At 42.4% G+C, this 25241-nt stretch overlaps 2 protein-coding genes across 3 annotated transcripts in view; both read left to right on the plus strand.

Moving 5' to 3' along the window:
• Positions 1–25241, plus strand: part of RABGAP1 (RAB GTPase activating protein 1) — a 67143-nt gene that overhangs the window by 15562 nt on the left and 26340 nt on the right. For both annotated transcript variants that reach the window (XM_034067464.1, XM_005146287.3), the window contains exons 7-13: positions 1792–1902; positions 2533–2599; positions 3198–3300; positions 4462–4631; positions 6929–7103; positions 8812–8905; positions 12157–12307. In XM_034067464.1, coding sequence (XP_033923355.1) covers positions 1792–1902; positions 2533–2599; positions 3198–3300; positions 4462–4631; positions 6929–7103; positions 8812–8905; positions 12157–12307 — 871 coding nt within the window. The remainder of the gene's footprint in view (positions 1–1791; positions 1903–2532; positions 2600–3197; positions 3301–4461; positions 4632–6928; positions 7104–8811; positions 8906–12156; positions 12308–25241) is intronic.
• GPR21 (G protein-coupled receptor 21) lies at positions 18586–20699 on the plus strand. Its single transcript, XM_034067465.1, has 2 exons — positions 18586–18649; positions 19036–20699. The coding sequence occupies exon 2, from the start codon at positions 19408–19410 to the stop codon at positions 20452–20454; it is 1047 nt and encodes a 348-aa protein (XP_033923356.1). The 5' UTR covers positions 18586–18649; positions 19036–19407; the 3' UTR covers positions 20455–20699.

Below are 25241 nucleotides of genomic sequence, written 5' to 3' on the forward strand. Positions count from 1 at the left end.
TCATGTTTTATGTGACCATTTATAGTGTTCTGTAATTGCTGAAGTGTCTTTATTTCATTACAGCATGTCTGCCAAATACGCTGACTTGTTGAGCACATTGGCTCCTAGCCACAGCTTCAGAGAATTTTCTCTTCTTGGATTTACATCCAGTTCAATTTTTACTTATTAAATAAATCCCATTTAATCATCCAGTATTTATTCAGCACTCCAAAGGACTGCTTAAGTGCTGAAACTGAAAAAATTGTCTCAGGCCTGAGTTCGGTCCTGAAAGATACTGATGGTTCTTGGATGTGACAGTGGCCACTGGGGTGCACAGCAGGTAAAAGTAGCACGCTGTGATACACCCTGTGAAGTTTAGTCTTTCTGGCTTGGTACCAATGCCAGCATGGCCCTAGCAGTGCAGGTAGTGTAAGTCAGCCCAGGATTTGCTGCTTATATGGCTTCCAGAAGTTGTGTTGCTAAGAACTGTTTCCATCCTGGCCAGCTCGGACTGTAGGATGAACCTTAGCCTCTGCTGTGGAGATGTATCCAAAGATCTCTTTCAGCCACAGAAATCCACTTGCATTAGGAGTGGAGCAGGGCATTTGTTTAAAAGCTATGTACCTACTCTATACAAGGTGAAGGAAAGTGGATTTTGCTTCCAGCTAAGCAGAATCCTACTGATGTTGGTTAAATAGTAAAGGTTTTAGTTCAAGTAACAAGCTTTGTCAGTTTGACACTAATCCTTGTATGACCTTTTGCGTGCAGACCTGTGCTCACCTGGAAGTTGGGAGAGCACTTTCCACATACTCAGGCTCTGATCTCAGTCTTTAAAGTACCTGATCCTGTCTTAGCTCATCTACCTTCACTTGTCACCCTGGGTCACTACTAATACATTTCTGTCATGCTGGGGAAATGAGGTCTGACTTCATGTGCTGGCTCTAAGTGTGTAAATCCTCTGTCCTGGCCCTGAAGACAAAACTCCTGCTGACAGTTCAAGGCAGTCTGCCATTCCCTGGCCTGCACTAGCACCTGCTGACAGAAAATAAACCCAGATTTTATTGGAGGTGTTAAACTATGGGCAATACTTCACAGTCCATTTTGCAGCTCCTGGGGGTAATAATGCACAGTTTGCAAGTCTGAAATAAAATAAGGATTATTTTTTTTATATCCAAGGGAAAACTGAACATGCAGTTGACTTACAAAGAAAGGCAAAGCCCAAGAAGCTGAATTTGTCCAGTATTTAGTGTAGCTGTGCTGCTCAACAGGAATACTGATACTAAAACTTCAGTGTACATATTGGCATTTAGGTGTAATTAGGTTTATCTTCTCTTTTTGCAGCATTTAGAAAGGGCTCTAGAGAAAAAAATAGGGGAAATAGTCTAAAGGTTGGTGCACTTTTCTGGTTTGTTGGCTTATGTTCTCAGCAGTTACCTCCCTGGTGGAAGAAAGCAATACATGTAATTGCTTAACAGCTCCTACTTGTAGGTTACATAGGGAATCAATATTTAGAAACTTCCTTGAAATGCTGCTGGAAGTCTCACATCACTACACGAGGCAGTATAAAATCACAGGTTTTGTTCTGAAAGCAAAATGTCCTTGGTTTTCACCTAATGATGATAAAATAACATCACCTAATTATGTTGCTGTTTCTTTCATGTCACTGATTGCAGTGTGCAAGGAAGAAAGGTCTTGAGTGCTTTTGTGTAAGAAGCTGGCTTCACAGAAGATCTGATGGTGGTTTTGGTTCATGCAAGGGATACAGATAAATGACACTGAGTTGTTTTTATTTCCTTTCCTGGTAAATAACAGTGCGGTTCCCAAAGACAAGGACAGGCAATGCTTTAAACTCCGCCAAGGAATCGATAAGAAGATAGTGATTTACGTCCAACAGACCACTAATAAAGAACTTGCTATTGAGAGGTAAGTTCATTGATTTTAAAACTTCTTTACATTTTTGATCAAATCTTTCACTGCTTAGAAATGAGTGGGTTTTGACTGCTGATGGTTTAGTGCTGCTCATGCTGCAGAGGAGAGACACAGCTTCTGCCAGGCTTTAAGTCTGAAATGAAATACAGGACTGTGGTAAACCAGAGGGTGAAGTGAAATACTCCTCTGTGGACCAAAAGTCTTTGCAAATTGAAACCATGAAAGACAGGTCCTTGCACTTCATCTGATTCTTGTCTGTATCAAAGGGTAGCTTCTATGTAAATGTGTCTCCCCTCAAAGGAAAAAAAATGAAGGGAAGAAGGATGCAGGCCAAGTTGTCCTGGGGATGGGGAACTCTTGTTAGCAGTGTCTGTTTTATCTGTTCTTGCAAAGATAATTGAACAACTTCCCAGGCTACTGTAAAATCACATTGTCAATACCTTCATGAAAGCTTGCTTGGCATTTTTAATACTGGCTTGACATTGTTTTGTTTGACATGCTTCGTGCTGCTTTCAGATGTCAGTGTTTGTTGACTTCTTGTTGGATTCATGGGCTGTTTGTGATGTATGACAGCGAATGTTTAGCTAAGGAATGTTAATGGTTTGTATTTGCCTGGCTTTGCAGATGTTTTGGCCTCCTCCTCAGCCGTGGGAAGGATGTTCGGAGCGGCGACATGCACCTTTTAGATTTGGTAAGTATCTTTCATTACATGTGAAACCTCTACCAGGTTTACAAGTTCAGCAGCTTGTAAGAGTGTTCTGGTTTAATGTTTTTTTGTATTAGAGCAATAAACTACATCCCCTAAGTTCATAATTAAAGCATTTAAATACTTTACCATTCAAGTAATGTCATTCAGAGATTGAATGATGCAAAATGAGGCCAGAATGACTGGGTTACCTTGGAATTTTCCAGAACAGCTTAAAAGAAGCTTGGGAAAGTGTTTGTTTCTAGAGTACTTGCCTGTGATCTCACATACTCTTTGTGAGCTGAAAGCTGCCTGCGAGGTGGTCACTTCCAAAATGAGCTATTGGTCTTCAGGTCTCACTAGACAGATATTCATACCACATATAAATACAACAATTAGTTTTAATTTGCCTTTTTTGTGTTATCAGCAAGGAGACCAAAGATTGCATGAGAATGCTATTCTTTTGTCTCTGTTACAGGACTGTCACATGGACTTCAGGTGCTTGCCTTTCTCTTGCCAGTGCAGTAGGTGCTTTATGGGGCTGAGACTTCATAATACAGAGATTGCTTTAATTTAAATATACATAAACTTACCTTGTTTCCAGGAGTCCATGGGTAAAAGTTCTGATGGGAAATCATACGTGATCACTGGGAGCTGGAATCAAAAATCTCCACACTTCCAGTTTGTAAATGAAGAAACACCAAAAGGTAGGAAGTTTGCTAGGTATTATCCCTAGCCAGGGGAAATGATCCACAAAGCAGGCATTGGATCAGGTCTCTTTTCTTTTAAGATGAATCCCGTAAGAAGACTTTCATAGTATGGGATATATTCTCAGAAAGTAGAATGCCAGATGTAACATAAAGAGCTAAACAAAATAGAAGGCTACAAGAAATCTCCTGTGTTCAGTAATAATACCTTGTAAGAATGACTGTATCCTAGTAGGAGGCTGTATAGGTGTGGTTACAGGATGCAGGTGCTCTGCACAGCATTAGAGCTACTTAAGAATCCCACTGAGAGTTGCACTAAATGACTATGGCAGATTTCTTCCTTGCTTACATTCTGTGGTCAGTTCAGACTTTCCTGAATCCAAGTTTTTAATTACAAGAGGATTCTTGTACCTGTGAAAATGAAAGTAACCCAACTGTAATCTGAAAATAGCCGATGCTGCATTGCTCTGTTGAGTCCTGAAACAGATCTGTCATTACTTCTTTCAAGGTGTCAGCTGAATTACCATCTTTTCAATCTGTTGTCACAGCTGCATGTCAAAGGTTGCAGAAGTTAATGGGAATTGACTGGGCAAAGTCATAAAAGTCAGCTACTGGGTACAATCTGCTGCTAGATTGAATGCCATCCTACCTAAAGGGCACAATTTATCATGTAGTACCAGCAGAGATCTCAGGTCACTGGATGCAGTTGCCTCCTTTTGGAACATCATGCTGTAGAGTCAATTCTCTGAATTTCACAGCTGAGTGTTGCCTAAGGAACTTCTAAAACCAGAGAACAACGACAATGTAATTGGACAAGATGGCAAGAGATCTGCACAGTGGAGTCAAATGCACAGATTTAATGAAGGTTCTTGATACATTTTAGTGGAATTTGACAAAGCAGAATTTTTACTCACTTTAACAAGATCATTTTCTTGTCTCAAAGAGTTCAGTTTCCCTGGTCTGTTGTGGACAGTGCAGAGTCATCTTCCTGTTTTGAAACTTGGAGGGTTTTGGATGTTAGATTAGAGAAAAAAACTGAATTCTGCAGAAATAAATTTCTTTTGTGCTTTCATGTTACTGGGAAAGAGGTTATGGAATATTTTGTTTGAAATATTTCTTTTCATAATATTGCTTTGTTGTTTTTTTTGTTTTTCTCTCTAGATAAAGTACTGTTCATGACTACTGCTGTGGATTTGGTGATAACAGAGGTTCAGGAACCTGTTCGCTTCATTCTGGAGACTAAAGTCAGAGTTTGTTCACCTAATGAGAGATTGTTCTGGCCCTTCAGCAAACGTAGCTCTACTGAAAATTTCTTCCTCAAACTTAAACAGGTAATACTTAAATAATAATGTACAGTTAATATGGGAGTTGCAGGGTTGTTTTCTGAGCTGTAACTGTGGCACAGTCAACTGTGTTGTTTGGAGACTGGAGAGGTAGGTTTATGGTATAATGCTGGATCAATATAAATGCATTGGAGGTAAAGGTGAATTGTAGTGATCAGTGCCTGCTGACAGATGGGAATTTAACTGTGGTGTTTCCTACCTATGATTGGTAAAACCTTTACTAATGTTCATATTTTCTGTATTTTGCTCCTGAATCAAAGAGGTACAATAAATGCTCCTCAGTTGTAGAAAAGCTGTCCTTCCCTATGCAAATTGTTGCTGCTATAGAAAGCTCCCATAAAAAGCTGGATGTCCTCGTTTCAAAGCAAATTTTGGTAGCTTTGATGAGGCTCTAAGGTTACAGAGAGGCTTATGGATTTTCCATCCAAACCACAGAAATGAAAGGAACAGGGGATTTATCTGTGAACTATGCTGAGAGTTGCTTGCATATGGGTATAGTAGGGTAAATATGTAGAATTAAGGGCTAAGAATGAAAAAAGACTTCAGTATAATCCTGGTGACGTTATCTGATATGTCACTAAGTTAATTTTTATCATAAAAGTCCAACTTTTTTTCTTCCCCCTCCCTTTTCTTGTGCAAGTCCGTTTCCCCCTTTGTGTGTGGTTGGAAGCAGAGATTGCACCCATAGCCCAGGTTTGCCCTGGGAGGGGGCAGGGGGGAACCTGAGCAACCACAAAAAATCCTTAGAACTTGTTAAAAACTTTTACTGTTTCTTCCAACTTACTTTTTGTCCCTCTCTACTGAAAAGGAAAGGATTATTTCTGCCCAGGATGTTCATAATAACAGTACAAGGCAATAACTGGGTCTCAAAATAAGGCTGCAAAGTTGAAGGTCAAAGTCACTGAAAGAGATGATGTACTTGCAGTAGCTGCCATTCTCCAGCTTTAGAAATTACTCTTCTGAAATGAAAATCCTGTTTAAAGAAATAGGAGTACTTAGAAGCAAATATCACTGTGGATGTAAGGTTTAATAATGCTGGGTGCAGCCCAAAAAAGCAGGTTGGAGTCCTGATTTCTTGATAAGTGCTTTTTCTTAAAGAGGTTTTAAATTAAATAAGAGGCTTTTCTTAGTTCTTTCTGCACCTGGGTTAAAGTGCTAGCAGATAATAACATCATGGTAGTAACAACAATGTGGTTCTCTAAGGATTCTTTGTAGAGTATGTCCTTTTTTATGTAAAATATGAATACACATTTTGGAAACTTTCTGTCAAGATTTAAGGTGGAAAAATTCTTCAGGGATGAGATCAGCCTTTTGATTTAGGATATTTTTGAGGTGGAGCATGGAGATGTTGAACAGTTAAGGCTGTTGGGCTATAAATATTCCACACCCTCCAGAAGGTGCCTTTTCTGTTTGGCAGTGTAAAGGAAGCTTATCTTGCTTAGCTAATTCTGTATCTTTTGTCTTACCAAATTCACAGGCATTGTGACTTATCTGAGCCAATTCTCTTTTCCACCAGCACTGTCAAGTTATCCAACTTCCAGTGTTTACTAATGGAAGATTATCAAAATTCATAGTGTAAGCAACAAATATAGAATGTACTGCCTGATAAGCCTGGAAGGGAAACCTGTTTCTGTGGAGTGATGATTAGCCTATTAAAAATACAGCTGTGTAGAATTGGCTTATCTTGCTTTGGCAGTGTTTCTTTATTCGGAAATGGTGGAAGCAGAGGGGTTTGATTTGCTCAGATTATATTTGGTGATTCAGTCATTTTTAGTTTTGCTGCATTTCTCTTCATTTTTCATACTCCAGAGGATAAAATTGAGCACTGGGAGCTTAGTGTGGAGTATAATTACAAACCTTATTTCCCTCTTTTCTTCACCTTCCCTTTTCTACTCTATTTTTATACCTTTATGAAAAAAGAAGTTCTAAATCCTTAGACTGTATTAAAGTTTTAGAACCACTTCACAAAGATATTCATTTAAAGGAAAAGAAGGTATCAAAGGTTGAAGATTAAGGAGAAAATAGGGCCACTTAATAGACTTTGAGACAAGTTTGTGTTCCTGCAGCAGTGTATACACAGATACGAGACTTGGAAGCATTGCTCAACCCTTGCAGGGTTGCACAGAGAATTAAATGTGCTGCAAGGGTTGAACATTCTTCACTGTAGAATGGGATGAAAATTGTTTCTCAGCTCTCCTATTCCAGAAAGAGAAAGCAGAACAATATGAGGTAATCTGGGCATTGTTATATAGCTTTTCTCAGTAAAATAAAACTTTTTTTCCTAGATAAAGCAAAAGGACAGAAAGAATAACTCGGACACGCTGTATGAAGTTGTGTGTTTAGAAAGTGAATCAGAAAGGGAGAGGAGAAAAACTACAGCCAGCCCCTCTCTCCGTCTGCCCCAGTCTGGGTCACAGGGCTCCATGATTCCTTCTCCTCCGGAGGATGATGAAGAGGAAGGTAAGAAGTGGATTTATGTTTTGTGTACCTCAAGAGAAAGGGCAGTTGTTAAATAACATAGTTATGAAACATGTCGAATCCTTTCCACTCGGAATCTGGTCTACTGTTGGTGTTTTGCCCTTGCTTTAATGCTGTATTCAATAACCAGTACCCCCGCATTCCTGGATCAGCCTCTCCCTTGTCTGACACTTCTGTGTCTTTGCTTTTCTCAGCTCAGGCCTCCTGAAGCCTCTAGTATGATATATTTAGAACAATGTGAAAAGAGGCTGCTAAAAATTTGACATTAACATGTAGCTTCTGCCCCTCCCCAGGCAGCTGTGAATGGATCTGAGAGCAAAAAATGAGAAGCTGATATTATTTGGGAATAAAAGCAAGCAGCATGTTTTAGTGAAGAGGAAAGTAAAGACATCTGTAATAAGTAAAACTATACCAGGACCTGCCCACCTTGAAACTGAATGCATTTTCAGTACCTTTTTTTTTTGCTTTTAAAAGATTTTTCTTAAACCAAACTATGGACTAGTTCTGAGTATATAAACATCTGGCCCTGCAGCTCTGAGCTGAAATGGAGATGACTAGAGTTTCTGCTTTTTCACTTCTCTCCTGGCCTTCTATGTGGCCTGGGGTGAATGATTTCAGTTCTGTGCTTTTAATTTCCTTGTTTCTGGGGGGACAGTGGTGGGGGAGAGGAGAAGGAGAGAAAGTTGGTTTGTAAAGGAACTCCTTTGCAAAGCATTAACAGTCTCTAACCACTGCACTAAACCCCCGTGGTATTCTTTTCTAGACCTGGAGCATCCGTTTTGTTTGCAGTTGATATGACTTGCAGCATTGCTGACAAGTTCAGGTGTCAGTTGAGAAAGCTTAGATTTAATGGAAAAATATAGTTTGTCAATAATGCAAACCCAGTATTGACTGTATCAGTGAAATGTAGCTTTTGTGTATGATACTTGCTGTGAATGTTTAAAAATACTTGGGAATACAGTGTTAGTTTCAAAAAGAGTTACTGTGATTATGCTCATTCTCCCCCTCCACTGCATTTTTTGAGCACATTTCATTCAAAAAGCTATTTAATTTAAGCCAAGGAAGTTACCAAAAAGTTCTGGCTTTCAAAGTAAAAGTGCAGAACAGTGAAGTAAAACACCCTGTGGACTCCCATGGATCTGCAACAACATGGCAGGGCTGTGGCTGCTCAGTGGAACTATGTTGATTTTATTGTCTTTTTGCTTTTATAGTACTGCAGCTTTTCACATGCAGAAAGTTGTGTGTTTGAGGGAGAAAACTAGAATTACTTCAGTAGGAAGGGACTCCTGGAGGTCTGTAATTGTGCCTCCCACCCAGTATGACTCCAGCCAGATACACTGTTCAGCACCGTGTGCTTTTGTGTTTTCACCATCTCCACTGATGACATTTCCACAACCTCTCTGGCCCCTTGTATCAGTTTGGCCACCCTCATGGTGAATTGTTTTCCCTGTTTTTTTAACCAGAATTTCACATGTTGTTGCTTATCTTCTGCCTCTTGTCACATCACTGTGTGCTTCTGAGAAAAGTCTACTTCTGCCTTCTCTTGTGTTGAGCACACAAGTGCTGCATCCATAAATGAGGGGGAGTTGTTCTGGCCACACACTGATACAGTTAAGAGAGCAGCATTTAAATCCGTAGAAGTACAGTAATGGCTGTTGATCTTATAGCATCTCCTCTGTTCTGTTGGCAGACAATGATGAACCACTCTTAAGTGGTTCTGGAGATGTTTCCAAAGAGTGTGCAGAAAAAATCCTTGAGACGTGGGGAGAGCTGCTGTCCAAATGGTAAGTGGCAAAATCACATTCTGAAAATGGCAATCCTGAATATTCTCATTCTGTTGGCTCCTTCTGCTTGGAGTTTTTCTTATTTCCAGAAGCCATCTGAGATGAGATTAGTATGGATTTAATCCTCTGTCGTCCTCACAACACCCCTTATTCTCTGGCTTTGTGTTTTCTGATTTCTTCATTTCTTTGTAATTCTACTTTAGTTCACAGCCAGTTTTGCCTGCAGCTGTCATATCGTGGTAACTGTAGCTGAAGAATATGGGAGATTTGTACTTGGATAGCAAAGATGCTTTTCCTCCCTTATCTAAAGGAAGATGGATCCAGAGCCTGCCAAGAAGGAAGTACATGAGCTCTTCTGTTTTTTTCCTAGAAAATGCCAATTTATAATAAGAGTTTCTTGACAAGCAAGTTGCTTATGCAACACCTGTCCTCTTCCGTGGAGCATCTTTTATTCATCTTGAAGTAGCCTGAGCAGTTCTAAGAAAGTGATGCTGATTACTGCAAAATCCAGGTTGTTTTGTGATGTGGTTGTTTTTCTTCTCCCCTACAAAGGGAGATGACAGATACAGCATCACATTGAGCTGACATATGCTGCATTTTGACTCTGGCTTTGGTTGTTGCCTTCTGCTTCCTAATGTTACTGAGGAGCAGGACAAGGGCTGTACAGCACATAAAAGATCTGAATAGAATATTAGATCTGAAGAGTAGGACACAGAGCCTAGAATAAGTCATGCCCTTTAGATGAAGCAAAGCATTAGTGTGAGCACTCAGCTGGGATTCTCTTTAAACTGAGACCAATTTGGCATTATTTTCTGCAGTTACTTAGTACCTATCTGAATGCATACTTCTACTTCCAATTTGGTTTTGCACTAATATATTGCACTAATTTGATAAGAAAGAGGACATTGGAAACAGACACCTTCATCAGAAGGGGAGTGTGGTAAACCGCTACCTGGTCCCTTTCCCTGCCTCTCCTAGACTTGCAGAAACATCTTCACCAGATGAGCTCTGTGCATCTGCTGCTGCGAGAAAGTTTCTTTCAACTTGATCTTTTTTCTGTAATCCTTCCAAGGGCTCAAAGATAATTCAGCCACCTGACACCCATTGAAAATGTTTTGGCAGCTCTAAGAGGATGTGAAGTGTTTCTGTGCTAATGCTGGCAACGACTTTAATATGCGTTAAAGGGCTTTCCTTCTTAAAGAAAAGCGAGTATTTGGAAGTAATGATCCTTGAGCTTTTAACATAAGAGGATTGAAAGTCATAAAAATTGGAGTTCAGGTGGTTTCATGCTAGTTTTCAGAATCCTGTAATTAGATTTGTTAGTAATTAAATGTGCTTTGGTATTTTGGGATTTCTAAATAATACTTGGCTCACATTTCATAACTGCTGAGTCACACAATCTTCTCATTTCAAAATAGTTTGGAAGAATCCAGTGGCTTTTAGTCTACAGCCTGATGGTTCAAAGAAATTCCCATTTCTTGGAATTACTGATGTACTTACGTTCATCTGAGATTAAGGCAAAGCAGTTTTATGGACCTTTACAAAGAACTGTTTATATGCAACAAGTGGTTTATATAAATATTTTTATATATTTATATATTACAAAGGTGTGATAAATGCTCTCTTAATATATGTTTATAGATATGAATGTATATAGATATAAATGTAATTATTATCTAATGTTATTTCTATTACAGTTTATTTTGTTTAGAGAAAGCAAAGTGAAGGCAAACATTATGGTGCCAGGTTCTGTCCAGTATATACTGATTCAAATACCCAGGTTATCAGTCTTCTACAGTGTTGGAGCACTGTACACTGGAGAAGGGCAACAAGGAGTCCTAGTCTGTGTAAAATTATCACCCACATATCTGTTAGGTTGTTAATAAAAATCATTAAATACCTGTTTATTATTAATAAGATAATGTAATTAATAGGGCTACTTTGTCTGTCACTCCTTTTAATCATTTTACCTAGAAGTTTGGTTTTAGTAACTGCAGAAAAACTGATTTCTTTAAATCCTCTGTCTTCTGGGGATTTTATGTATAAGCCACAAATGGACTTTTCAGCTCAACTTTCTGTAACTGCATAAATTAGATGTAGGTTTAGTTTTTAGAAGTTAGTGCTGTAATTTATGAGCTGTTACTGGGCTCCCTTGGAAAAGCTGTTTAGATGGGGCTGAGCAGCTTGTACAGTGGAAGCTGCTTAAATGCAGGATGTGCTCAAAAGGAGTGTGGCCAGAAGGTCGATGGAGGGGATTCTCCCCCTCTATTCTACTGTGGGGGGGCCCCCCCTGCAGTCCTGTGTTCAGCCCTGGGGCAACAGCAGAAGAGGGACATGGAGCTGCTGGAGCAAGTCCAGAGGAGGCCATGGAGATGCTGTGAGGGCTGGAGCAGCTCTGCTCTGGAGCCAGGCTGAGAGAGCTGGGCTGGGGCAGCCTGGACAAGAGAAGGCTCCTGAAGGGGAGACCTTAGAGCAGCTCCAGTGCCTAAAGAGGCTACAGGAAACCTGGAGAGGGGCTTGGGACAAGGGATGTAGGGACAGGCCAAGGGGAATGGCTTGAACCTGCCCGAGGGGAGACTGAGCTGAGCTCTTAGGCAGAAGCTGTTCCCTGGGAGGGTGCTGAGGCGCTGGCACAGGGTGCCCAGAGAAGCTGTGGCTGCCCCATCCCTGGCAGTGTTCAAGGCCAGGTTGGACACAGGGGCTTGGAGCAAACCCAAACCAGTCTAGGATTATGATTCCATGTAGTTAGATACCCATATGAGATCTCTTTTACAGCTCTGTTTGCCTGTCCTCTCTGCCTTCTCACCTGGAAGGTCATCTCCCTGCCTGGGTGTAGGAAGTCAAGAGAGCAGCATATACATTTGCAAACTAATTCTTGTTCTGATGTGGTTTGAACTTAGAATGTTATGCAGTGTTGGAGTCTGCCCTCCAGTTCTAGTTTTTGCTGGAGTGTTTCGGTTCGTTAAGTGATTTATATATTTATATTATATTTCAATCTAATGGGAATCAAGGAAATAATTTGGAAAGAGCTTCTCCAAATGTGTTTTGGATTTTTTTTTATAACTTGAATTTCACTTACTCTGGCAACATATGGACTGTCTTGAAATTCCTGTCATTTGACATGTTTGATATAACACATCAGTTGTTGCTCATGTAGTCGTTTATTTGTATCTGGATAAGAGTAACAGTGCCTTCATCTACTCATTTACTTGTATCTTGGTAATAGTAACAATGCCTTCACCTACACCCAGGCACCTCAATTTGAGCGTGAGGCCAAAGACGTTGTCAGCATTGGTGAGAAGTGGTGTCCCTGAGGCCCTGAGAGGTGAAGTGTGGCAGTTGCTGGCAGGGTGTCATAACAACGATCACCTGGTGGAGAAGTACCGAATTCTCATCACAAAGGTACAGTGTCTTTTTTCTTCTGTTTTACCCCTTTATAGCTTAAGGAATGGAAGTACAGAGACTTCTCAGCATGTATTCTCTTGCTTAAAAGGTTCACGAGTGTATCTGAATATAGGATAACAACTACTGAGTGTAAGGCATTCATCCCTCAAACAAAAAACCCCAACATGCAGTGCCAGTTGTGGCATTATCTCAACTTAGAGTGCTCTGTTTTTAGTGTTTCTGCTTCACTCACCTGAGTTCTGAGTTAACTTGTCAGAAATTCATATTCTATTAATTGCTTTCAGAATTGACTCAGGGAACTCATTTCCTTTGCTTGTTTGGTTTTCCTGAATGACAGCTGCGTTTTGCTCTGTTGTCTCAATATTTATGCTAAAAATCCAACACTAGAATTGCAGCCTTTTTTTGATAGGAAAACCAGAACACTTTGACATTTTTGCACTAGACAGCAGTTTTTAAACTTCTCACCTTGCATATTGAGCTTGGTAGTGTAGAGAAATGAGAATTGAATATACAGACATCATTTGGTGTTTCTTAAAGTTCTAGAGTAACAAATGGGTCACAGAATGAAATGTTACTTCCTTATCCAAAAAACCAATGTGTTAGTTTGGATTTGGCCACAATCTGTATAAATATATGGTGTTTTACTGCCTTCATCAAACATGCAAGTCCAGAAGGACTAAATTAGATATTATTAATGATGCAAGTGTAGTACAAATATAACAGAAATTAATTATTTACCAGTTAAGAAAACAAAACAACTGAATCAGTCCCTGTATATCTATGTTCTGATGGCACAGGTTTGCAAGGAGCAATTAAAGATCTTATTCTGAGGGCAAGAGGGCTTCTGAAATTAAACTCTGTTTCTGCTGGAATCATGCAGGCAGGATCCTACGTGATTTGAATGAATCATGTTAGATTAGCTAAAAATGTCCTGCCATAAGTACTTTCACATACTTCTGGAATATAGAAGAAACTTGATCTGAATTCCTTATATTGGTACATGCATTGCAGAGCTATAACTTGGATTTTATGGTGAATAAATCATACAAATAATGTGGAGTTTGAGTGCTCTGGCACGGATTGTATCACAGTTATCCTGTTGTGTGATTTTAATTGCCTGGTGAGTAGCTGACAGTGTCACTTGTTTCTCTGTTTGAATGTTTTTGTATCAGAATGGAAAGATGATCTCTGTGGCACAGTTGGTGACATGTACTGCTACTGTCTTTGTGAGCTAGGAGCAATAGTGTAACATGTCATTTTAAAATCTGTGAAACCTTTCCACTCATTTACATTTGGCAGAGACAAAGGAAATAACCAGGGTCGAATGTGTTGGAAGCATCTCCAGAGTCCAAGTAAAAGGGAGTGTAGGCTGACTGCAGCAAAAGGACTGCCTATACCTGCAGTGGTCATTCGATGTGGAAACTAATTAAGAAATCAAACAACAGGAGTAAATGAGTACAGAATGACCATTGCAGGCTCATGGAGTCAGATGAGGTCTGTGGTTTACTACCAACATGCTATGATAACCAGCTCAAGCAAGTGAAAAAGCAGTCTCCTTTAATTTGGAAGTGCCATATTTGCCTGTTACTGAGGCAGTTTGCTTTGTGATTAAATATGAAAATGGCTCAGACTGTTTCTGTAGAATGGACACAGGTTGGTGCTGTGAGAACAGCAGTGACTGCCCAGTTCACAGTGGAACTGTGATGTCTTCAATCTGCAGGCAGCGGGAGGGGTGTAAGGCTTCAGGAAAGGTTATTAGTGGCCGCATGGAAGTACTACAGATGAGAACTGGCAAAGGATGCAAAGGTGGCTTGGGAGGCTGATGAGAACATGAATTCAAGACCCAGGAAGATAATGTTTGCAGACCCACTGTATGTACAAAAAGTATAATAATGCTGGAGTGTGCTTTGGCCTGAAGCTTTTATTTTCATGCCTTTCACTGATTATTTGATAATTTTGTAGTTCTAGTGTGACTAATTCTTACTGCTCTTTAAATAGCAGCTCGGATACAGTCAATATGCAGCAATGCACGGAAGTATATGTGTCTGGGGGGGGAAAATACATTTGTTAATTATGGGAAGGCAAGAGCTCCTTATAATTTAGTGCCTTACTGTCCTCGTCATGCTGCACCATGTCGTGCATGTCACCTGTATAAGTTCTTCTGTAGCAAGCATGCGGTTATTTGCATTACCATGCATTGAGATTGGTTTAGCTGAGAATAACTGCTGGGGTGTAGTGCAGGAGCACATGGAGTTGATGACAAACCTTTGCTCCTCGGTGTGAGCAGGAGATGCTGTAAGCCTGTTCAAGTACTCGTAATCCAGTGCCCCTTCTCTCTTAATGCTGACCTCTATTCCTGTCGCTGTGCTTGATTTCTGCCAGGCTTTTCATTACCCCATGCGGCAGCACAGCCCCAAATTAATAAGGAGCTGTGTTGACAGCTGCTTCCAAACCTTCTGGCCTCTTTCAGGGGTTTGTTTTCCCCCTGTCCACAGGGTGTTGGATGCAGGCGCCCCAGGATGTTTGCTTTCCTGTGCAGTTCTGACCCGTGGTGCTCAGCAACTCTATGTTCTTCTTGCCTTCTTTTGCACATTAACTGCTGCAAGGGTGGTTTTTTCTTTACTGTTTGATCTGTGGCTGCTCAATGATTGAAAAGGAAATGTCTTCTGTTGTGTTCTGCCAGTGAAGGCTGTGTCTAGGTCTCCTCTTGAACCTGGGTTGTACATTAAAAATGGTGTTGGGACTGTGCCTCAAGGTGCGCTTGTTGCATTCTAGTCATCACAACAGTATTTGTTAATTATTTGCCCTTAGTTCTGTACTAAACACTAGCTGGGGTTTTGTACCCTGTGCTTTTGTTACTGCAGTAGTGTCTAAGTCTCACCATTGTGGTGCTTCCACAGATTACTTTTGAGAATTTGCACACCATCTGTGTGCAATAATAAAGCTTTTAGCAGCTCCAGATTGCCATGCTCGTGGTGGGGAGTGTGGATAAAAGCCATCCCAGTGAATTAAGGTCATGTCCCTACTGAGGACAGAAAGCAAACTCTAGGTGAAATGATCTAGACAATCCCTTTCAGAGGCATCTGTTCCTGGTAGGGCTTTGGCAATCATGGCTCTGGCTGTTAATCTTCAGGCTTTCAGCCACTGAAAGGTAGAAGAAGAGACATGGGGACTTGCTCCAGCTTTAATGGACATCTGCAGGAAAAATAGATCATGTTTTTGACAATCTCAGGTGGATTGAAAGTGATGTGGAGCAGAAAACTTGTGAAGTGAGCCACACAGGTTCTAAATAACCAAAAACACACGATTCAAAGCAAAACGGGCAATAGCCAGTTCTCAGACAAGGCTTTAAAAAGGGATTAATACAACTACTGAACCGCTTGGATCAGTGTCGAGCTCTTAGTGGGGAAGTTCTTCATAATATCAAAATGTAAAGAGTTTGACATTTACAATACTGAGGAGAAAAGAAAAGCTTTTGGATATAGGTCTGTGTGGGAGGAAATAATGTCAAAAGGAAAAAGCTAGGGACTGTTGTACCAGATAAATACACTATATTAAGAAAATTACGACGTGAGAGGGACATCTTGTGGCCCAAACAAAATAAAATGACAGAAAATAATCCAGTGACGGGCCTGGAATGATACCCCAGGGTCACCATTTCTGGTGGAAATTCAAGGCCTGATAGGAGATAGCAGGGCTCTTGCTACCCAGTTTCTCACATTCCCACTATTTTTTATCTCCGTGTACAGAGGAATTACAGAACACAGAAGTTCTATCAGATAAACTCATCTGTCTTGCTGCAGATGATACTGGGGTTTAGTGAAGAAATAGATTCAAATGTCACTACCGTTATTTGACTGTATGTGTTGCTTCATCAGTGGCATAAAATGGAACAGTAATTTAGCTGTGGGTGGTTAACACTTATTTTCCACTTGTATGGCAATCACATTTCCATATGTTCATTTAAATTAAGAAGAATACATTTAATTTTCAGGAGCACAAAGGTTGTATACCGTCAGCTGAAATGAAACCTAAGGTACGCCTGTGAGTCATGGTGTGTAAGTCTGATGTAGCTCTGCTGTCAGCGTGTCTGCACCTCTAGATCCCTTGTTTGATTAGTTTTGATCACGTGGTGACCAAGGTTTAATTATCTTTTATCAGCAGTAGTTTTCCCAAGAGTTCTCGTAGTAACTTTGATTGATTTCTTGAATACCTTTTAATAGTCTCAGATGAGGTTGTTTTGTATCACTGCATAGAGTGGGAGAAGTCTCTACAAGATGGAAGTATTTTCAGTGTCTCACAGACCTCAGCCACTGGATTTTGATGTCTTTTAGAAGCAGTTCTTCATAGTGGATTGGGCACTTGACCAAGGGCTGTAGCTCCAGCCCAGTTACCTTCCAGTTGCTATTTACATCTTTGTTGGCTGCTTTTGTCTGGCTTCTGGTGCTTAAGAGAATTAACTCGAGATATTGCTGGTTTGGGCTTGGGTGTGTTAAGCAGGTAGGAGTAAGTTGGCATGAGCTCTATTCTGAATAGAGTTATTACTCCCAGCTTTGGGGAAACAATAGGATGTCAGCTAGAGGGAAAACCAGCGCTCTCCCCCAGAAATACCTGTCAGCTACAGGAGTTCAGTTCTACTTGCAATGAAAATCCAAGCATTGAGGAGGTTTGATTCAGTGGTACATCTTTTGTTGTGAAATAGCAGCAGCCAAATGTTGTTTTGTTGAGCCTCAAGATTTCCAATGCTACCTTGTATTTATACATCTCAGATACCAAGTTCAATGTATGTTGTTTTCTTAAGGATGTTTATAATGTGTCTGTTCATGCCTAAGGATCCAGAAATAGTATTTGAGTCAATTGGTATGTAAATCACTCTCTGCTTTGGAAAGATAGATCGTTTCTCCAGCAGTAATTTGATCAGAGCTTGGTTTTTGTATAACCACAATAACCTTTGCCTAAATTGAATACAAACTTCATGTTTCTGAGCTATGTAGTTCTAGTACATCAGTCGCCATGAGTAGAAACGCCATAAATTACAAGGAAAAGAGATCTTTTGGGGGGTAAAGATGGGGCAGGAACCCCAACTTTTTGTTTTCAGGCTTTTGCACAAGACTAACTCCCAATCTGCCAAGTCATGCTATTGTCCAGCCCAGGTTTTTGACCAACACAAGTGTGTCTTAAAACGGTTTTATCTACTTACAGATCAGCTAAAATCAATGAGCATTGCAGTGCGATTGCTTTGAGATCTACCCCCTTGCCTGCAATTCATTTGGCATTAGGTATTCCGCACAGTGACAAATGTTTAGCTTAGGTTCACCAAACTCTTGGGTTTGTCGGTGCTGGTGGAATTCAGGGTGGGACTGGCTCTGAAGGATTCCAGTTTCACGACAAAGGGCCTTTAATTGCTGAGGAGTCTCTTACTGGTTGGATTGGTTCAAATGCCAGCTCCCATAATGGGGTTTTTCTGGTTACATATGCATGAGGGTATTAGTTTATGGTGTGTATACAAGTGCTTGTGTTGGGAATCTCTTGTGTGTTTACTCTCTGGAATGGCACTGGGTTGTGTAGCTTATCTACTCTGGTGCAGGTTGCCTCAGGGTTGTCAGGGATAGTGATGCCTTTGTCTTCTGTGTACATGCATGCAGGAGGTGCTTCCCTACCTGGAGCAACATCTGGATGAGCAGTAGGATGCAGTTCTCAGCTTTGCCCTTGGTTTCAAGTGTCTCCTAAGCAACACAAGCTGCACCTAGGAAAGACACATTTAATAACAACCCGGTCTAGTGAAGGGTGTCCCAGCCCCGTGGCAGGGGGTTGGAACTAGATGATCTTTAAGCTCCTTTCCAACCCAAACCATTCTATGATTCTATGAATAACTATTCCCCCAAGAGGGCTTGGATGGAAAAGCCTTAAATTACGACTCATGGTTTGAATTCACGTCCTCGCTTGGACGCTCGCCGTTTCCCTGGCAGAGAGGTGCTGCGAGGAGGAGCAGGGGTGTGCGGTGGGTGTGTGTCTGTCTGTCTGTCTGCAGGACCGGGGTGTGTGTGTGTGTCTGTCTGCAGGTTGGGGTGTGAAGGGGAGCAGGGGACCCCCGGATGCTGCGGGTCGCGCAGGGTGAGCCCCCCCCCCCCCGAGCTTTACCCATCGCGTTTTGAGGCTAAACCCGCATTTCCGAGGTCCCCGCCGGCGCCGCGCCCTCCGCCGCGCTCCTGCCCGCCTCCCTCCCCTTCCTCCCCGCCGTCCCCTCCCCCCGGCTCCGCATCGCCGCGGCCGGAGCCCACGCCGCCCGTGCCGGCGCTCGGCCGAGGATGCTCCCGGCCCTTTGTCCCCCCGCGGCAGGTACGGAGCGGGGCGGCGGGGCCGGGGCTGCGGCCGGGGCCGGGCGGGGAGCGGCCGGGCGGGGGCCGGAGCGGCGCGGCCCGGGAGAGGCGGCGAACAAAAGCGTCGTGCAAAATGGAGCCAGGAGAGGAGGGCTGGAGCCCCCTCCCCGCCGCGCATCCCTCCGCCTGCACCGGGAGCCTGCTGCTGCCCCCGGAGCCCCGGCCGGAGCCCCCGCCCCGGGCAGGGCACGGGAGGGACGGAGGCGCTGCGGGAGCCCGATGGGGAGCGGGGCGGGCGGCGGTGGGGAAGCGCTGGAGCAGGGCGTGGGGAAGAAGCGGGCGATGGAGGTGGTAGCACGGGGGGAAGGCGGTTCTGTAAACCACTTTGCCCTTCTCTCCTGTCAGCCTTCGGGAGCACTCTCGTCCTGGGTCGGTGAAGGTTCTTTCTCCCTCTTTCCCCCAACCCTTCATCTCTTCCCGGCGAGGCAGCCCGCCCAGGAGGGCTTTAACATCAGTCCTCTCCGTGTGGTGGGTGAAGTTGCTGCCATGCCCGCTGCTGGGTCCCGGCGCACCGGGAGCGGCGGGGAGCAGGATTTACCGGGGAGTTGTGCTGCAGACAATGCACAGCAGCAGCATCTGGAGCAGCCCTGGGGACTGGAGCTCCGGTTTTGACATTGCTACACACACAGAGCACCAGCCGCAATGACAGCAGCTGCCTGGAGTGGCTGCAGGCAGCAGGCAGGAGCATGAAGTGAAGAGATCACTGCAGTGCTCAAGATGAACTCCTCCTTGGTTGGCAACCAGAGTGGCCGGCCGTTCTGTCTCCTGGCCATTAGCTATTTGGAGACCATCAATTTTTGCCTCCTGGAAGTGGTTATTATTGTGTTCCTCATGGTGCTGATTATTTCGGGCAACATCATTGTGATATTTGTCTTTCACTGTGCACCTCTGCTGAACCACCACACCACCAGCTACTTCATCCAGACTATGGCGTATGCTGACCTCCTGGTGGGCGTGAGCTGTCTGGTGCCTTCTTTGTCTTTGCTGCACTATCCTGTTGTTTTAAGTGAGTCCTTGGTTTGCCAAATCTTTGGTTATGTGGTATCAGTGCTGAAGAGCGTCTCCATGGCCTCTTTGGCGTGCATTAGTATTGACAGATACATCGCCATCACGAAGCCGCTGACCTACAACACGCTGGTGACCCCATGGAGACTTCGAATCTGCATACTGATCATTTGGCTCTACTCCTGCCTGGTCTTCTTACCCTCCTTTCACTGGGGAAAGCCTGGATATCACGGGGATGTGTTCCAGTGGTGTGCCAATTCCTGGAACACCGATCCCTATTTTACCCTCTTCATTGTGGTGATGCTCTACGCCCCGGCTGCTTTCATCGTCTGCTTCACTTACTTCAACATCTTCCGCATCTGCCAACAGCACACCAAGGAGATCAACGAGAGGCGAGTGCGCTTCAGCTCTCAGGATGGGGAGGCTGGGGAGGCGCAGCCCTGCCCGGACAAGCGCTATGCCATGGTTCTTTTCCGCATCACCAGTGTCTTCTACATCCTCTGGTTGCCCTACATCATCTATTTTCTGCTGGAGAGCTCCAATGTCTATAGTAACCGCGTTGCGTCCTTCTTGACCACTTGGCTTGCCATTAGCAACAGCTTCTGCAACTGTGTTATTTACAGTCTCTCCAACAGTGTCTTTCAGAAGGGGCTTAAGCGGCTTTCGGGGGCTATTTGTGCCTCTTGTGCTAGACAGAGGGTAGCTAAGGACTCCTCTACCTCTAGGAGCAAAAGATCTTCCAATGGATGTCATGTCTAAGACTCCTATCAGCTGAACTGGGAAGTGCAGGGACAATTCCATAAATAGCAAAAATAAGTTAAATATGATTTTAAGATGTCCAGATTTGCAAAAAGGTCTCTGAGAAATGCTGCTGACATAGAAGAATCAGGAGCACATATCAGTGTGGCTAAAAAATATTGCTGTGGAGGAGGCTGTGGAGTTTCACCTCCATATTCATTTTTAAGAATAAAGCTGTATCTTGACACTTACCTCTCCAGCTGGTGTGACTGAATGGAGTGGGTGTCTGAGAGCTTCAGCAAAATGTAGTCTTTCTTACAGCTTTACTAGGTTCTTTTCAAGATTCGTGCTTCACATGTAAATGATAGATCTGAAGTGGAAATGTCACAGTATATGGTATATTACAGGGATTTTTTAATATATGCCAAAGTATATTGACACAGTGTTCCAGCATCGTAACAGAAGGGGCCAAACAATGTTGTTTGTTCAGTGCTACCTAGACAGGACTTCTAGAACAGCAGTGACCAGTGTGAACATTTGAGTGTGACCTTAGGGTCCTACTGAGCCTTGAGGGCAGCGATGGGAGCTGAAGTCCTATGCTTAGGAGAGCTGCCCTGGCTTCCCTGCCTCGTTTCTCTGGTAGGAGGCATGTGTGCCATCAGAGCACGGCATCTGCATTTGCCTGTTTGCTGGGAAGGAAGAAGAAAAACTTGGATCAGACCAAATTTAGCAGTTAACTAAAATGTGTTTGGATAAGCTAAGAGAAAATACATGTTGCTTTATGATACCCGAGTTGTGGCAGCCACTTGAGGATGATGCCAACATGTGAAATTATGCTCAAACCAGTGGAGAAATGCCACAGTTTTGTATGTGGAAATTTTCTCAAGAACAACTTTAAAAATAACATGTCCCTTTTTTTTTTTTAATCTAAATTCTTCTGATATTTTACATACTAGAACTTAAGGGGAAAGCAAAGAAAACAATTGTCTTCTAAACAGCTAAGGGAACTATGCTGTAAATTTAACTGTAGTATTTGAGTTATTCATAAGTGCACAGAGCTAAATCAGAGACATTTTTCTTTAGCCTTCATGGGATTAAAGATGGTTCGAATATAGCAAGAGCTAAATCCTGTTGGCAAAGGCGTATCTTAACTGGTCAAAGTCAGTGTCTGAGAAACAAAACCTCATTGGCCACAGCTTTTTCAAGCTAGCTGAGGTTAAATCTGTGTGAGTGCTGTAATGCTGTTAAGAAGGCACTATGTCCCTCCAATTGGTTAGTTTATCCTAAGGAATATCCTTGTCTTTTTACTGATGCCATACTGGAAAGTGAAAGTGAACCAAGTATTCCTGTAATAACGGATTACAGTCTGTGTTGTCTTATCTCACCCTGTGCCTGGCACAGGGATATCCCCCCCACCCCTTCTGGTTGGAGAGCAGGTTGCACACCATGACTGTCCGCAGTTTACTCCCTTCCTCGTGTTTCCAGTGGGTGCACTGGGCTGAGCCATGGGAATTCTGTGAGCTTGTGGGTTACAGGTGGTGTGTGCTGTTAGAATGGGAATGGAAAAAGACTAGGGAAAATGATTTGGGTGGTTTTGGGATTGGGGTAATTCTCTTGGCCAAAGGGAAGACTCTGTAGTTTTGGTTTCAGGTCTAACTTGTTATGGATTGAGATCATCCACTTCTTAGTACCCTGTCCCTCCTGCAACCACACACATACCTTCCTCTGGTGTGCTGTGAGCCCTGGCTTCTCATCTTCCGTGTGTTGCCCTGGAGGACAACAGTTTATATCTCTGTCCTGTCACACATGGATTGCTACAGACCATACTCCTTGCTGCCCATCCACATTACTCCAGTATGGTCTTGTGGGGCTGCTAGTGAGAAGAGCAGCAGGATGAAGCACGGCTGGCATGGCTTGTACTTGTCAGTGCTCATCACTGGTAGACATGCGTTCCTGTTACGGATGTGTGCATGGGGCAGAGCCCCCTGCTATTGCTGCCTAGTTTTGGCTTGACAGCTCCGTTACAAGGCAGGTTTAAGTCATCTCTTGGTCTGTTTTCAACGTATTTCATCCATAGTTCAAACCTCTCAAGATAAACTTCCTCTGTGGTTGATCTGGAATGTTAAGAACAAAGGTTATCTAAACCCTGGTGCCTTCACCATGACATTTCTTGTTATCTTTTTGAATTAAGGCAATGTCTAGAGCCAGGGCTTATGCTGTGATCCCTGCACAGCCATGGGAGAGCTGATCTTTTCTGCAGAGCTCTCTCAGTCTGGGTTTTGGTTATAGAGACACAGACAGCCGTGGAGGGGACGGAGTGTAAGGGTGTAGTGAGTCATTTATAAGTGGTATAATAAGCTCACAGCACATCAGCAGCCTAATTGCTCTCGGGTGTTTCACAGGTATTATAGCAAAGGTGGGCTTTGGGGGACAATTTAAGGGCTTTAGTCACTAATATCAAAGTGTGTGTGTGTGGTATTTTTGGAACAGCCTCTCAGGTAAACTCCCAATAGCTTTCTCTCTGACTCTTCACCTTATCTAGCATTTCCAAGGCTTTGAAGTGATGCAATTTATAATTGGAATAGTACTTGATTAAATTTAATGGAAGAAAAGCATGTGCTAGGGCCTAAACCACTAAAAATGGCAGTTTCAGGGTTCAGTGGGAGCTGGAGAGCAAAGGTTCTTGCTTTTTATTTTACTTTTCCATGGCATGAATAGAGGGTTAAACCGGGAGCATTTTATGCTAGTTCTTGAGAATATGGAAAACACTTTAAAGTAGGAAGGAGTCAAAATCATGGCATAGAGATTTAACTCGAGACGAAGCAGTTGCTGCTTCAGCTATAAGCCTAGAATTGTACTTGAAGTGTAGTGTTGTTGCAGATGCAGATGCATGCTTGCAGCTGTTGTTGCTTTGCAGCTAAAGTTCACTTATAACATTCCTGACAGCCAGGCTTTTGTTCAGTTGCCTTACTCATCTCAGAGTCTTCATCAGCTCAGATGTGAGAGGTGAAAATCAGGATCTGGAGGTCTCCAAGACGAGTTGCAGCCAGTTGATGCATTCAAGTTTCATCCAGTGTTTGTACAGACACTTTTGCCTCAGCATCTTCGTTTTAGTGTCAAATATTTCTCTTTTTTGTCCATGTTAATTTATTGATTTTTTTTAAACTTTAAATTACTTTTTTCTCTAAGTTAATTTAACATTGACCTAGGTTTGTCTGTGATTACGTGTTTTAAATACTCACATTTGAGTCTGTTGTCTTCAGTGCAATTGCACAGGCTGAATCTTGTTCACTGTGCCAACTGTGGAAGAGGTGATTGTGAACTACATTACCTTGTTTGCTCAGCAGACCATTAACATCCTTTGTCATGCAGTTAACATTAGGCACAGTAGGTCCTTTTCATCACAGTCTGCGCTATGAATTGTTTTAGGCAGCAAACTTTCCAGTTGGATCATTTTCATCCCTGTATATATGAAACTAATCCTTTCTTGGCTATATTTGTATCCCAGTGTGCCTGGTGCTTTCGAAATTGGTATCAAGAGCATTGCACAGAGAAATGCCACACCGAGGAGAACACAGAAATCATATCACATCTTCATAAGGATTGTGTGTTGGGATATGATTTAAATGAACTAATTTTGAAGTTCTATCTCAGATTATCATTTCTTTATTGTTTCATTAGGGTTATCTGCCTCACTTTCCAATTAAGCTGCTAGAAGGTTCAATTTGCAATGCAGTGGCATGTTTTTAGTACCACGGGAAGGATTTCTATACGCACAACTTCTCAGAAGGTGATCATTTGCTTCATCTTGGTTTTTTGCTTTCAATAAAAAGTTTACTGGATGTTTAGTTTATGATTATATTATTATTTTCCAAATAGATTGGGAGAAAATCTGTGAAATACTATTTTATTTTATAATCACCAAGTGACAGGTTTTTTTAACTTAACAGTATCTTTTGTGTGAACCAAGTGTTTTGCTGTTAGGTTTGTTCTATTAAATGTTACCAGCTTCTGCAGTATTTTTTATGGTTTTTAGGGGTTTTGTACTTGTTTTTAAGCTCCTTATCACTCAGAAATCTGTTTCTCCTAGTGGGAATTCTGTGTGCTAAGGAGCAGTTGTGAATATTTGTCACAGATCCTTGACAAGAGGAAAGTGGTCCAAGGTACCGAGGCACAGAGAATTGCAACAGTGGCACGATGTTGTGCAGAGTCTGTCTTAGAGCAGACCTGAATGAGGATTTCCAGATCTCAGCCTCATGCTGCATCTCTATGGCGTTGTTCTTTTCCTGCTCATACAAAGGTTTTACCTGTAAGAAATCCTAAATCTCATTAGTTTCTGTTCTGGAAAAGACACTTCCAAGGCCTGTGTGTGATGCAAGATGAAAACACTCAATATTTAATCAGCGGAGTTTTCCTTGTGGTGTTACCAAGTGCTGTGATGATAACATGTACTGAACCTTCATGAGTCAGGTAGTCTGAAACATTTCAGTCTGATCTTGCTCTGCATCAGGGTTTGAAGTTGACAGAGCTTCTAATTCAGGTTGGTGCTTTATAAAACCTATTTCTTAGGAGCTAATATCTGAGCAGAGGAGTCTACCTTTATACATAACAAACAGAAGGCCCATTTAAAATTCTTCCATTACTTGAGTCATCTAGTACAGTAAATAAGAGGAGGTAGAGGTCTTGGAGAGCTCTTGTTATTTCAACACATTTTTGGTTCTGTGTACTTGAAGCACCTGCTGAACCATTTGCCTGACCCGGCTCTTATTTTGTTGTTTAGTTTAGGTACCTTTTTCTTCCCTTTTATG

Source organism: Melopsittacus undulatus, chromosome 11, assembly GCF_012275295.1.
Source record: "Melopsittacus undulatus isolate bMelUnd1 chromosome 11, bMelUnd1.mat.Z, whole genome shotgun sequence".
Lineage (NCBI taxonomy): Eukaryota > Metazoa > Chordata > Aves > Psittaciformes > Psittaculidae > Melopsittacus > Melopsittacus undulatus.